This window comes from Podarcis liolepis (genome assembly GCF_965112155.1).
Source record: "Podarcis liolepis genome assembly, chromosome: 5".
NCBI lineage: Eukaryota > Metazoa > Chordata > Lepidosauria > Squamata > Lacertidae > Podarcis > Podarcis liolepis.
Window position 1 is genome coordinate 94018351 of NC_139556.1, and position 15924 is coordinate 94034274.

The 15924-nt window shown below is 42.9% G+C and overlaps 1 protein-coding gene across 16 annotated transcripts in view; it reads left to right on the forward strand.

Moving 5' to 3' along the window:
* Positions 1–11159: 11159 nt before the first annotated feature.
* ATP11B (ATPase phospholipid transporting 11B (putative)) overlaps positions 11160–15924 on the forward strand; it is an 82455-nt gene continuing 77690 nt past the window's right edge. For 15 of the 16 annotated variants that reach the window (XR_014526346.1, XR_014526347.1, XR_014526348.1 and 12 more), the window contains exon 1: positions 11186–11680. Coding sequence is in view for 10 of the 16 variants with exons in the window: in XM_083503939.1 (XP_083360065.1) it covers positions 11654–11680 (27 nt within the window). In the remaining 6 variants the exon portion in view is untranslated. Of the gene's footprint in view, positions 11681–15924 lie in introns of all 16 variants that reach the window. The other variant, XM_083503938.1, reaches the window with a different exon arrangement.

Below are 15924 nucleotides of genomic sequence, written 5' to 3' on the forward strand. Positions count from 1 at the left end.
ATTGTTCTATGTACAGGCCCTTAATAAATATTAAATAGTAGTTATGATGATGATGATTTTATTAAATGTGCATCTATTAACTTTCCAGTTTGCAACCACAAACCTTTCCGGTCTGTCTTGTAATATTCCTTAAATTTTATTTTTCAGTTCAGCTTGCCTAAGACCTTTCATTCCCTGACAAATTTATAGGGCACTATCAAATTAAAAAATGAGAAATAGAATAGAAATGCCATATAAAACATCAAAAGGAGGAGGGGGAGGAGCCAAAAATCAACTATAAAATCCAGCAGAGCTATAAAGCAATCCTAAAGCCAGGCATAAAACATGCCGGAAATCCTGGGTAAATAGCATATTAAATCTTGCAATGTGCTAGGAGAAGTTGCCGCTCCCCAAAGCACAAACATTAAACATGCCTACCAACAGTTCTGTATGGTTCACCCTCTTCCTTATAGCTTTAGATTGTCAGCTGTAGTGGCGTTTGCCATGGCTGATCCAGAAGGATGTTCTGCAGCAGTTGCTACGAACTGTGCTGCAGCCCCGGACATGACCCACTCTTAGGCCAACAATGGTCATATCCTGAAGATTTCAAACAGTTGCCAGATACGGCAATCAGTTAGGAATAAAAAGTTATCACAGCAAATGCTCTTAGAACAGAATGCTGAATTTTTATTTAACTCTTTTAATATAGCCTTTGCTGTATTAAAGCAAAGTCCTTGCCATGACTGCTGAAATTTCTTTGCTGCCCCCTCCCAACCGTAAATCACATCTTGGTAGTGAGGCAACGTAAAGATAAAAGGCACATCACATTGTCATGTAGTGAAAGATGGGGTTGGAGGAGGACAGGATTTTGTGTGGGTGTGTTTTGCAGCAATAATCTTAGTCTGTGCTGGATGCCAGTATGTGACTCCTCTCTTACACCAATTGCACTGACTGCTCTACATGGCTAAGGTCCAGAATACCTAAAGGACCATCTCTCCCATATGAACCTCCTTGTCCACTGTGATCAGAAAGGCTCGGACACATTTCCCATCACTATCAGAAGTAGCATCACCTGGGAACAAAAGAAAGAGCATAACTGATCATGGATGTGGGATTCACTGCCCTAGAAATCAGACTTGCTTGCCCCTTCTTTGTCAATGTACTGCCACCTTTTTACGCTCTTCTGTCTTAACCAGCCGTAACTTTGCATTTTGCTCTCTCCAGAAATTGCTTTGCAGTTTTTAGGTGCTCTTTATTTGGTTTACCACCCAACCATGAATTGCTATAGTGTTGTTTTTTTAATAATAATAACTAGTCTGTTAATGTTTGTTTTTAGCTTAAGTTGGCCTACTTGAGTGTTTCATTATTTATTTATGTATTGAAATATCCACAATCCACATTTCCATAAAATATATTGAAGCAGTGTAAATCCAGGCGGTATATACACAATAGAAGCAATAAAAGCACCCTTTAAAAATTAATTTAAAATATCAGTAAATATTTATTAGAAGGACAAAGGATCCACATTCTTAAATAAATAAAATCTCAATCAAAACCTTTTTTTTCATATTTATGCCTTTGAATCACAAAACTGGATGGTTTCTCATAGGTCATTATCTGGACTTCCCATCTCCCCAAACCCACCACTACCACTACTACTCTCCATTAGGGATGGACAAAGTCTTTTTTCTTCTTCTTCTTCTCATTTTTCCAGTCTTAAGGTCAGTTATCCACCTTTCCACATCAGTTTGCACTGGGGGGGTGGGGATGTACTTATGAAAATGTCCCATGATTTCAGTGCACATTTGCACAAGTAATTTCCCCTACCATAATGATACTATGTTCTTTCTACAAATACATGCACACTTTCCCCTTAGCATTCTTTGGCTGCAGAACTACATCACAAAATAGGGAGAAGTGTGGATTTCGAAAGACTGCTGCAATTCGGTTCACATATTGCTTTGGGAAGTGCAAATTAGGCAGGTTTGTACTAAAATTTGAACGAAACCAAATTTCTCCCCCAAACCCACTTCATATCCAAGGCACAATAGATCTAAAATTCAAAGGTCACTTCCAATTAAAAAGGATGGGGAAAGACCCTCTACCTGAGACACTGGAGGGTTTCTGCCTGTCAAGCATATATAAGACTGGGCTACATGGATGGTCTAAAGGGACACGGGTGGTGCTGTGGGTTAAACCACAGAGCCTAGGACTTGCTGATCAGAAGGTCGGCGGTTCGAATCCCCGCGACAGGATGAGCTCCCGTTTCTCGGTCCCTGCTCCTGCCAACCTAGCAGTTCGAAAGCACGTCAAAGTGCAAGTAGATAAATAGGTACCGCTTGTCGAGTTGCAGCTCGGCATCCAAAGAAAAATCAGTCTCACACCATGATAGGTTCCGAAATATGGCTGCTCCTAGGGAAATATGGCAGCTCCTAGGGCTAATGCAGCACAGCTTTTATTGTGTGAAATGTGTGAAATAGAAAGATACAAAAAATACAAATCAAGCAATTTGTTCTAGCCAGCAGATAAAGACCTTGGTACTAGACCATGCGAGCGATCAGGCCATGCTACGTTAGCCAATCATATAGGACAGCACGAGCTGTTCACGCGCTATTCATGCTCCAAGGATGCTTCTAGCTATGAGATCACCCTGTAACAATAAGAACTTTGCTCATGCTCTCATGTACAAGCAATCATTTTCCCACATGTCCTCTTTTCTTGTTTATATTGTTAGAGGAAAAAAGAGGGACCATTAGTCCAAATCGTACACTTCATTGCCTAAGCGTCTACACTTTGCAACATAAATTCCTCTTGTAACCCCTGTGGTGGGCCGTGGTCGGTACCACCATGCAGTGCATTGGGAAATCAAAGAGGGTATGCATTGAATGCAACAACACACCATGATGAAGCCAGCAATACATGCAATTACAATCAATAATATTTTTCTTAACCATAATCCATTAGGTAACCAAGAAGACAACCACTCCCATGGATCAAAACCTTCAGGTGGATTCAAAGGATTATGGGCTATCATTTGTTCCATATGATCAATAGTAGCAGAGATATTGGTCGATTGATCAGTTATATACATGCAGCAATGAGAATGAATTAAGGCACAAATTCCACCTTTAGAAGCAAGGATCACATCTAAAGCATAATGATGTTGAAGAACTACATTTCTTATTTCTGATATTTCTTTGTTAATCATTTTTAAAGCCAAAATGGTGGAATTAAACAAATTTTCTGTCCAGTTTGCCAATTTATGCAAATCACGGTAATTCATGGCTGCACCTAAAGAAGGCAGAAGGGACCTAGAAATGGCTGTCCCTGTATATTGAGAAATAGGTGATTGTACTTCCCTTCTGTTACGCAAACGGACCGCTGGGAGCTTATCTATTTTATACACCAAGGGTACCACTATGCCTAACGTGCAGGTACCAGAAAAGGCAGAGGGGATTTCTTTGTAGGCATGTGTGCCACAAAATAACCATAAGTCAGATTGAAGCAAACATGTAGTTCTGCTGCTCTTTCTCATCCAGTCGAACCAAACATAAAAGTCTCTACACGCAGCTTGTTGTTCATAGGTCATGTAGGTTGTGACATTATTAATTAAGACCTTTGGCCTACCACTCATGGTTGTAACATTAAGAAAACAAGAAGATCCATTAATGTATTCATATGTCCAATTACAATATGGATAATGACCTAAAATTTTTTTGCTATTGTGATTAAAATGAAAACAATACGGAGCTAATTCTACAAGCGATAGAGATACAGGAGGTAAACTTATGCGATTGTCTTTCATATTATTGCTAATCTTATATGAAGCATTTATAGGAATACCATGTAATAAAATGCCAGATCTTTTTGATTGAGGAGGGATATGCATACACATCCAACAATCAGAAAGGTTAAGCATAGAAGCAAAATGATTAATGTCTCTAACGTAAGTATTGTTAGTCCAAATCTGATGATAAAGTTCAGGCCTCCTGGCCTTCTGCAAAAGAGCAGCACGACGAAAGCGGCGTTTTACAAAGTTCCCGGAGAGGCTCCACCCGTGTGAAGTGGAATTGTGGGGCCACTCAGGACGATGCCATATTGGTTGCTCGGGGGGGCAATAGGGGTGAGAATGGTCAATTATTCCAATAGCTGTTTCCGAGCAACCTGCGTGATATTTCGTGGCTCGATTATTGGCATGTAAAAACCACAATCCAGGAGAAGCCACACAGCCATTTCTGCAGATACAGGAGCCCATTTGCTGTAAATAGGCCTCATGTACTGCTCCGTGCACTGCTGAGCCAAAAATCCAAGCCCAACGAAACGTGGTGACACAGATGGGATGGTCGCTATTGGGGGGCAAAACCCAGGCGATGCCGGTCTGACGAGGGCATCCTTCAAAGCCAGGTTCATTTCCCAGACAAGAGGCGGCAAAACTGTAACGATAAGTGGTAGAAACGGTGGCTTCCCAGGGGGAAGGGGGGCCAACGCGATAGGGTTGAAGATGGCCTTTCAGCGTGCCAGGAAACACTGGAACAGCTGTGGAAGAGCCTCTTCCATTGCAGAGGTGATTGTGATCTTGTCCGCTGGATTCTTGTGTCCTTTAAGGGCAGAAAATAGTGGAGATAAGGTAGAGGTGGGCAGGTCCAAATAACTCTTTATCCAATTCAGCTGTCCAAGAATTTGTTGTAAATCCACCAGTTTACGTAATGGGTAAAGTCCACTGGATTTTTTCCTTAGCCACTGTCAATCCAACAGGTTGTAGCCTTTGCAGGATTTTGGGACACGGCGGAGGATAAGGCCGTGGCTAGCAGGCCGTGGCTAGCAGTGCCCACTGACTGGCAGGCTTTAAGCATATCAGCAATGGCTATATTTGATGTTGCCATTAGAGGGCGCAGCGCTTGCTTACAGTCCTCATTTGCAAGCTGGCGTACAGTCAGTTCTTGTGCTGCCAGGTCCTGAACTTGCCGCTTGAAGGTATTATACAAGCGATCAACAAATTGTCCGTAGGGCTTTGCAGGACCCTGTCTGATGCTCCCCAATTGGCCATCGTGCTCATTCCTGTCATCAGGGACAGAGGCCAAAGTCTCTTGGGCAGAGGCTGTGGTGGCTGCCCAATACATAGGATCAAGGGCCAACTGTTGGGCAATGGTAAGAAAATTGCCTCCTCCCGTCAGCCCATCAAGAACATCGGTTTGGGTCAGCATGACGGGGGCTGGGGGTGCAGGAGCAATCACAGGAAAGTGATTTGGAGTATCAGAATCAAAAGGCAGCAACGGAGCGGCGGCACGGAGAGATTCTTGGAGAGGAGTAGTAGAAGCGGTGCCAGATGCCTTGGGCGGAGGAGGTGGTGTGAGACTGATTTTTCTTTGATTGCAAGAGTTGCAAAAAGAGCAGGGAGCACTTACCGGAGGGATCCGTAGGAGGATGAGTGAGAGGCGCCTTTTGCCCTGTCCGGGCGGAGATAAGTGCTGATAAGTCCGTAACGTAGTCCAGAATCACATTCACACGGGAGCTCTCACCGGGGATCCACTACGTGGATGAACGACGCGTCTGCAGCCCTTGCGGGGCGAGGTGAGAGCTGAACGTTGTACACACGGGAGCACTCACCAGGGATCCACTACGTGGATGAACGACGTGTTGGTGAGTGCTGAATAATGAAAAACAGGCAGTCACACGGGAGCACTCACCAGGGATCCACTACGTGGATGAACGACGTGTAGGTGAGTGCTGAATAATGAAAAACAACGTGAAGTCCGAAGGCAGTCACACGGGGCACCAATTGTCGAGTTGCAGCTCGGCATCCAAAGAAAAATCAGTCTCACACCAAGAGGGGTTCCGAAATATGGCTGCTCCTAGGGAAATATGGCAGCTCCTAGGGCTAATGCAGCACAGCTTTTATTGTGTGAAATGTGTGAAATAGAAAGATACAAAAAATACAAATCAAGCAATTTGTTCTAGCCAGCAGATAAAGACCTTGGTACTAGACCATGCGAGCGATCAGGCCATGCTACGTTAGCCAATCATATAGGACAGCACGAGCTGTTCACGCGCTATTCATGCTCCAAGGATGCTTCTAGCTATGAGATCACCCTGTAACAATAAGAACTTTGCTCATGCTCTCATGTACAAGCAATCATTTTCCCACAACCGCTCCAGCGGGAAGGTAAACGGTGTTTCCGTGCGCTGCTCTGGTTCACCAGAAGCGGCTTAGTCATGCTGGCCACATGACCCGGAAGCTGTACGCCGGCTCCCTCGGCCAATAAAGCAAGTTGAGTGCCGCAACCCCAGAGTCGGTCACGACTGGACCTAACGGTCAGGCGTCCCTTTACCTTTTTACATGGATGGTCTGGCCATGTGTGTGGCGTGTGTTTCTTTTTTGACAGCAGTCCGGCTACCTTTGCTGCGTAAACTTCCAAGTAAATTCCACAATGGCTCAGTGCAGCTTATTTAATTGCCAAATAGAGCATTTTAATTTGTGCATTTTATTTCAGGTTCATTGTGCAATGTTTTATGATAAACACATGGCAACCACAGGCTTGCTTTCACACAGTAATACCCATATAAGGATGCTTACTTATTGGTTAATGATATATTCTGAGAAAGGTATCACACTGAGGCTTGGGTAGCCCTTTTTTATGCTGATTTAAAAATGATATCCAGTGCTGGACAGCACACACACATGCTTATGTTGTGTGCCCTTTCTAATTTTGTATCTCCACTTTACACTGAGTCAGAGCAGTTTGCTATTTATTGTGTCAGATTCCTCAACTATTGCCTCACATCAGTTGCTGCAGGATGAATGCTCAATAAACACTGTCTAGAAGCATCCTGTATTTACTACTAGCAAGTCTGCTTAGTCTGGAAACTGTGCAGCCTGATCCTATGGTATGATTTACTCAGCAGCCAAACTAGCAGTTTGAAAGCACGTCAAAGTGCAAGTAGATAAATAGATGGGAAGGTAAACAGTGTTTCTGTGCACTACTCTGGTTCGCCAGAAGTGGCTTAGTGATGCTGGCCACATGACCTGGAAGCTGTACGCCGGCTCCCTCGGCCAATAGAGCGAGATGAGCACCGCAACCCCAGAGTCGTCCGTGACTGGACCTAATGGTCAGGGGTCCCTTTACCTTTAAGCCCCACTAAGGGATTTCAGCCCAAGTGCAATTGGACAGTGCCCCTCCCTCTAAAATCAAATCAGTGGGTCTCAAGTTAGTCATAGCACCAATATCCTCCAATTCCATTACCTTTAATGGGACTCCGAAGGAACTAAGGTCCTGTTTAAAGGTGGTAAATTCTGGAAATGCATGGTTGAATCCCAAATGTTCATATATCAGTTTAGAAGTACAGGCTAGAAATTCACATCCCCAGTGTCTACGTTTCTACATTTTTGTATGTGTTAATAGGAAAAAGCATTTAGGTCATGTGATTTTCCACACCTGAAGAACGAAGTGGTGCAGCCCAGAAATATTCTAAATATTTCCTAGGTGCTGTTGGGTGAACTAGGTCTAATTGGTGCAGGTTTGTGGGCTGCTGTGTCATGCTCTATATCCCTAGGATAATGGACCCAAATCAGTGTAGCATTACAGCTAGGGCATTAGGACTGTACTTCAGGGATGTAACTTAAGCATGAGAGATAAATTTAATGGACTGGAATATAAATTTTAAAAAGGAACAACTTGTAATTACCTCCCTCTCTACATACACAACTCAGTAGTTTGTAAGATGTTTCTCCCACTGCAGTTAAAACACTTTCTCCTCCACCAACCACCTCTGTTCTGAAATTAAGGTACTCATCACAGTAGTATGCTAACTTCAAGTTTGTAATGGCACTGGTCTCCCATAGCTTCAAAACGAGTCCCTGGAAAGTAGATTTTAAACAGGAATTACTATTTGTTTGAACAGGTCATCTGAATAGGGATTTAGGGTTTACTCAGTTTGATGCTTTGACTATGATAAAATAAATTGAACTGAGATTAAGGCATGACCCAGGTCACACAGAGATAAAGTATTTTTCTCTAATGTTCAAAATACTGCTCAAAACAACATTTTTGAAAAATAGGAAATGTACTCAATGCAAGTCCGTAGTGATTGTCTCACTCCAAGTCTCACAAGCATAGATTCACTGACATGACACAGAAACATTTTCTTTCTTTTTTTATTATAATTGTTTCACTTTAATACATCACAAAAAAGAAATATAAAACAAACTTAAAACTCCTACTGAAGTTATTCAAATGCTGCTACAGACTTTAAACTGTCATTACTGTTTTTCAAATAAAGTTTAAAAACTTCCCAGTTTGAGATAAATACTTCCTTTTATTTATTTTTTATTCTTTCTGATAAATTATCTAATTCCACTCTAATCTAGAAGGGACTTTAGCACTTTTCCAATTTGTCATAATAAGTATTCTTGCTGCAACCGTAGCATAAAGAAAACATTTTCAAGTACATATACTATATTTAGATTTTGGAAAGTTGTTCACTTTCCATCTGTTCTCCATACATTGGACGCCTCATAAAAATATGATGGTTCCTGAAACTGAGGTTTTTTTTTACTATGTTTGAACACCACTGAATGTCATTTGGAATCAGTGTGGTGGACTAAGTCATTCCAAATTGCATGCATTTGGACACCTCTTACCAAATTTTGCATTATGGTTCCCAAGATCAAGAAGTAAGTTTATGTTTCCCTATAATTGAAAGACATGATGACTCAAGAGGGCAGACTGAACCTTTCAAAACTGAACAGGTATGGGTGCTTCTTAAGATATCGTCACAAAAATTTGCATGGTGGTTCCTGACATAGAGATGGAGGTTTTGCTTTGGCTGCAATTAAATGCCATTTTGAATCAAGATGAATGACTAAACCTTTCAAAGCTGCACTGATTCCTAACTCACCAACTGTCAGAAAACTTTCCCAGTGTTTAATTGCTGAGTGCTCACCAAAGTAAAACAGAACAAAACCTACAACTCCCTACAGGCAGAAAACTAGCAAAGAACAGGGTGGGGTAGAGCTCTTGCTCTGAAATGTTAATATTTTACTTGCAGGATGTTATTTTAAAATTGTTTTTTACACATTGGCAGGTAGGGGCATTCAAATACAACACCACCTCCTAAACTGCTGCCTGAACTACTACATACAGAAGGAAAGGGGAACCAGTGGCCCTCCAGATGTTGTTGGACTACAAATCCTATCATCCTCCAGCACTGGCCTTACAAGCTGGGGCAGGGGGCTGATGGGAGTTGTAGTACGACATCTTCTGGAGGGCCCATAATTTTCTGCCCCCCCCCTTCTGTATGTAAAACGCAGTGGTTCCTCATTTGTGGAATGCTCACCCCAGGAAGGCTCAGCTGGCACCATTATTGCATATCTTTATGTGCCTGGCAAAAACATTCCTCTATAACCAGGCCTTTAATCTCGTAACTATCTGAGACCTTTAGAAGTTGGCAGGATTTCTCTCTCCTCTTGGTTTTAATGTATCTGTGTTGGGTTGGGTTCTACTGTCTGTTTGTTTGTCTGGTCGTAAATTGCTGTGGGTTGCACTGGGCAAGATAAAGTGACTAACAAACTCAATAAAGAATAAGACAAGCAGATCCCATGTTCCAAAAGCTCGTTACATGAAAATTTCACTTACCCAAACACAATGAATTAGTACCCAAACCTCACTATACACTCCACAGACCTGAGTGTAGCACTGTAAACGAGTAAGCAACCTTTAAAAAGTATTGCTTTTTTGTGTGTTTTCCTAGTCTGCTATAGCCATTTTGCCAGGATCCATGTGGGAAGGAGGGAAGAGATCGGACAAATAAGAGAGCAAATTTTCCCTTGTTTTCCTTTTGCAAGGTTTCAAAGGGTTTTCCTGGGTTTTCTCATCATTCTGGGGTGGGTGTGTATGTGTGTATGTCTCAAAATCCCATGGTTGGGAACACATTAGAAATTTCCCCATAGGAATCAATGGGAAACCTAGACTCATCATGCGAACAATCGCCCAGCAAATAATTTCCTAGGAACACACTGTGTCCAGAGAGCAGACCCTGTGTGCAATAATACTAATAATTCTACCACATATTTGTAAGCCAGGCGACTTTCCACTAAGTGGCAAAACCTTACATAGCTGAAGGTCCCAGGTTTAATCCCTCGGAGGGCATCTCCAAGTAAGACAGGGAAAGTAATGCCCCACTCCTCCACCTTAAAAACAAACAAACCCTGGAGAGCCGCTGCCAGTCAGTGTAGGCAGCCCTGAGCTAGGCAAACCTGACTTGGCATAGAGCAGCTGCCTAATTTTGTCTCATTCATTGCTCTGTTTCATTAAAAATTGTGCACCCCTTGACTATTAAAAAAGCAACTCAAAGTGGTTTGCAATTATTATTATTATTTGGGGAACTTTTTAATGTTTGATATTTTATTATGTTTTATATGTGTTTGAAGCTGCTAAGAGTGGCTGGGGCAACCCAGTTAGATGGGAGGGGTATAAATAGTAAAAAATATTATTATTATTGAGTAGGACGTCCCTATTTTCATCAGAGGAAAGGTTGGAGGCTACTGATCATGGTGCTGTTTAATAATAATTAAAAGTCGTCAAAACATTTCCAACTCACACAAGATTTTTTAAAATAACAACACCACTTACCGTATTTTCCCGTGTATAAGGCTAGGGTTTTTTTACCCAAAAATTAGGTTTAAAATTGGGGGTTGTCTTATACATGTGTAGTGCTGAGGTGTGTTTTCTTAACTTGGAGTCCCCCAAAATAGGGGCCGTCTTTTACATGGGGGAGTCTTATACGCTTATCATTATCACTATTATTTTTACAGAAAAAGACTTATTATTTTATATTTTAAAAATAATAACACATTATCATTACCATTTTTACAGAAAAACTGATTATATTAGATCTTTAAAACAACAACAATTATCTTTATTATTTCTACAGAAAACAAAACTTATTATTTTTATATTATATATTTAAAATAATAACAAAAACTATCATCACCATTACCATTTTTACAAAAAAAAACAAAACGACGGGGCGTGAGGAAAGCCCACAACCTTACTTTTCAAAACACGCCTGCGAGGAGTTTGAAAGGCGGCGCTTGGAAGGGACTGGAATTTACCTCAGCCGCTTCTCTCCCGACTGGGCCTCTCTCCCCGCCGCGCGCTCGGCCGGGCCCCGCCCCGCTTCCCCCGGCGCGCCGTCACTTCCGCGAGGCGGGTCCCGGCGCGCGGGGAGACCCTTTTTGGTGACGGGCGCAAGGCGGCGTCGAGCGGGTGCTCGGGGATGGCGGCCGGGATGGGGCCGCGGCGTCGGCAGCGGCACCTGCGCCTCGCGCACCTCCTCCGGGCCCCCGCTGCTGCCGGCGGCGGCCGCCGCTGGGCTTCCGCCTTGCCGCTGAAGGGAAGCGCCCGGCCCCTGCGCTGATGGGGAGCGGGAGCGGCGGTTGCGAAAGAAGACGAAGAAAAAGACGACGACGGCGGAGGAGGCGGAGGAGGAGGCGACCGCAGCAGCAGCAGCAGCAGCACGAGCAGTAGCAGCAGCAGCAGCAGCACCGCTAGTGCCGGACTGAGGGGCGGCGGCTTCCGTTTTTGTATTTTAAGCGGGTGGGGGGGGGTTTCGGGAGGGGAAGCCTCGCCCGCGGAGAAGCGGGGGCTGGGAGCCACCGAAGAGGCCCGTCGAGGGGATGTGGCGGTGGATCCGGCAGCAGCTGGTAGGTGGGGCGTTGGGGTGGGGAGGGGTCTCTCCTCAGGAAAAGGGGGCTCGCTTTTGGCCCCCCCTGAGGAAAGTGTGTATAGGGGGGGTCCTCTTCAACTTTCTCTTCTCTCTTACTTCGCCCCTCCCTCTTTTTCTGTGTCACACCTGGTCCCGTTCCCAACCTTTTTTGTGGGGGGGGGGTTCCCTGCAACTTTCTCTCTTACTTCGCCCCCTCCCTCTTTTTCTGAGGCGGGTGTCACACCTGGTCCAGTTCCCGTCCTTTTTTTGTGGGGGGATGTCCTCTCCTCACTCCCTCTCCTCAAATAATATACTGTATTTTCTCTCCCCCCTCCTTTCTTCTTGCCTCCATTAGTTTCTTGCTTCTTTTCTCTCCCCGCCCCACTTGTTACTTTTCGAGTGGTGAATTGGGGGGGGGGGCTAACTACTCCCCCCCCCCAATAAAACCTGCCTGCTTTCAACTTCAGCACCTGCTAAGTGGGTCCTCTTTCCGCCCACCTCACCCAGCTTTTTGCTCCCTGTTCCCTTTAAGTTTTTAGGACTAAGCCTGAAATGGCTTTTCTTAAGGGTGTGCCAGTTTGCACATGCATGTGTGCTCTCTGGGGAGATGTGGGACATCTTGTAGCTAGCTTCCTGCTGGGTGACAAATCTGAGTTTGCCCAGCCTAGTGTGTTAAAAAATGCTTCCTTGTGGTTTGTGGCGGCTGAATCTTCTTCTTTTTTCTCTTTCTGCTCGCTGTTGTCTCCCCACAGGTGCAATTTCCTACTTTCAAATTTAAGCATTTTGGTTGAGTCAGTTTAGTAGCAGTAGGTGAAGGAAACAGATATAGGGAAAGTTAGGTTGGGGGCCAGGTGGAGAAGGAAGTAGCCTGGGGGTACTCACAAGCCTGAAGGTGTTTGTGGGGGCAAGATTTTTACTCTACAACGGGACCTATAACTTTATTTAATATTGAATGTAATATTTTATTTTCCATTATTCCTTCTAGAGAGTAGACAGTTAGGATCCCGTTGTTTCTTGAATGAATCATGGGGTGAGGTCTGCAGTTCTTGGGCTGATGATAACAGCTTGCAATTGCCAGCAAGTTCTGGCTTTTTAACCAAGATGTTACGATTCAAAATAATTTGTATCTGATCCAAGAATGCAACTATGATAAATGGCAGTGATATTTGACCGGGAAGTCATTGTTGGAGCCTTCCCTGATTGCTTGACCAGGGTTTAGGATCACTTTTGTGCAATGGCAAAAGTTTAAGCCTATTGGAAGTTTGTAAATACTGTATTTGAAGAAGATTCTTTTGGCTGCTACAGGCTGCAAGCCAACTTCAAAAAGTTTTAGAAAGCTCTGGTACAGAGGGTCAGGACTGTTGCCTCTTGCCTATTTCCCTCTTAGAAGAAGAAGAATTTTATTATTTATACCCCGCCCACCTGGCTGGTTTTCCCCCAACCACTCTGGGCGACTCCCAACAGATTAAAAACAGAATAAAACATCAAACATTAAAAACTTCCCTAGACAGGGATGCCTTCAGAACAAGAGAGAGAGAAGATTATCTTCTAACAGCCGCTTCAGCTTCATTTCTCAATACTCAGGCTCTTGAAAACTGTTACAACAAAATAATTAAAGTAATAAATGTAATTCAAAATGCAACAACTTCCTGCTTTTTGGAACAAAGTGTTGGATTGATAGTAATGACTTAAGGGGAGTTGCGTCCTAATGCGTTACACGCCTACACAACAGTGACGTGATATGGTAACAGACAGTACATCTGCAGCTTGTTTACAAGGGTTAGGGTTAGGATATCAGCTGTCTGCTCATATAAGTCATCTAGGAAGTAAACCACAACAATGTACTTAAATTTATAGAACGCTATACTAAATGAATAAAAACGTTTCAAGTACAGTATCTTATATTTGCTTAGATCCTATTTGTTTTGCAATTGATTATATTTGCATTTACTGCATGCCTTAGCTTTTATACCATGGTTAAAGTAGCATGTGGTTTATTTATAAATATCCTAGGAATCTTTATAATTGTTCTAAAAGAATTTGAGAGAGGCAGCTTTTTGCAAACTGCCCATATAGTGATGCATTTTCAGTTGGAGCTTCAGTTTATATTGGTTGTCAGTCCAATGATACTTTATCGCATTGAGACGATACTAGGAACAATTCTTTATGAAGGGGTTATTTTTGTCCCTGTGCAGTTTGCTAATCTGTTGTCTAGGATGGATTCGTGTTTATTATACTACAGCTGTTGGGAAAGGTTTTTCAGATTTTTTGGTTTATCTTGGCTGCCTTAATATTTTAGATATGACTGATACTTGGTCTTGTATTTCACTTACATATAGCTGTTTTTATTTATGGGTTCAGCTAACTAATAGCTTCCTAACACAGCAATCTTGAAACTATGGTATGTGTGTAGGGTGGCACTAGCATGCTATGATAGATCTGCTAATGGGTGTGAGAAATAGCTTAAAGACTCATGTGAGTCGAAAGCACCCAACCAGATGCTTCTCTGTACTGTACAGTTCACTCCTCTGGCTTTTCCTTCTTCCAAGTCAGCTGTCATGCTCAGAACAGTGACCCTCTTAGAAAAAATATGTGTTAGACTCCTCTAGTGTAACTCAGTTTAAGCTTTTTTGCATCTGAGTGCAGTGTGTCTCTCATTTTAATTCAGAAAAGCAAACCCTGAGTTTTAAATAATATTAGCTACACTGGGCACTCTCTGTGGAAAGGCAGGCATAAAGTTGTACATCTCAGCAGTGCGAACCCTGCTCTAAACAGGGAGCAGAGAAAGATAATTATTTTTAGTTGCATTCTAATAGTTCACATTTTGGCTCCCTGGCCATTATATTTAACTGTACTATGTCAATTTTATGACCAAAAGTTTTATGTGTGTTTGGTAGAGGGAACTTGGTTTTTAATTTTTGCCTTTTAAAAAAACAACAAATAATCTTTGGTTGTGCATTTTGGTCACTTGCATATGAACAACCAGATATCTTTTCCTTTTAACATTACAATGAGTAATTTTTATATGGGGCTAACTTTATTCATTCATTATTATGATATTACCAGATACTACAGTGGTACCTCGGGTTAAGTACTTAATTTGTTCTGGAGGTCCATTCTTAACCTAAAACTGTTCTTAACCAGAAGCACCACTTTAGCTAATGGGGCCTCCAGCTGCTGCTGCGCCGCCGGAGCACGATTTCTGTTCTCGTCCTGAAGCAAAGTTCTTAACCCGAGGTAATATTTCTGGGTTAGCAGAGTCTGTAACCTGAAGCTTCTGTAACCCGAGGTACCACTGTATAATAAGCTAAATGTGATGCTGAGACAATGCTTTATCTGCAAGCTCAAAAGCTGGGGGTTTTGCATGTAATAAACGCATGTTTGATTGACTTGGTTTTTTTGCAGACCTCTACCCTCATGGGAGAGCTCCTTCGTTAGGATAGTCAATTTTCTTAGCTTTCACATTGCAGCACTTATTACCTGTGATATCCCACAGGGCTATTCCTTCAAAGCCAGGTTGTTCTCTTCCTCTGTTTTTGGTGGTGGTGGTGGTGGTGGTGGTTGCTGCTGCTGCTGCTGCTGCTGCTGCTGCTGCTGCTGCTGCTGCTGCTGCTGCTGCAGTAGCAGCAAGGTACGTAACACTTCCTGAATAGCAGGGAAGAAGAATAACTCATCAAGGTGTGGAGATGAATGTTCATTGAATAGGGAAGAGATACCTGTCAGTAGAGACAAGGTGTGGGTAGCATACTTGTTAAAAACACAGTGGGAAGAATGTTTACTTTGGATTTGAAAAACAGATGTAAGCTGAGCAAAAGTTGAATTTGTGTGTTGGAAGCAGCAGTTCATAAGGAGGATTTATTAAAATTTATTAAAATTAGTGTTTCAGTACAATGAGGCAGGGAATTTAAAGTTAAAGGCAATTAGATCCTTTAGCCTCATCGAACTTCAGACATCCCTGGGGTCCCGACTAGACCCCACATGGTGAACAATTTAATGTGATGGATGGGATACTTCATGGCATAGGGTCTTGAATTGTAAGATCAGTGTGCCCCGTTGAAACCAATAGCTGTTCCACTCCTCCAGCTTGTCACAATAGCACTTGCAATGGCTATATAGGGAGCTTGTGTGTGTGCACTTGCCAAAGATTGGCTATCTGCAGTGCAAAGTAGAAGAGTCGGCACAGTCGATTGTTCTGAAATTGGATTAAAATCCAAGGCTTAATGCAGTTGCCAAGAGTGTAGA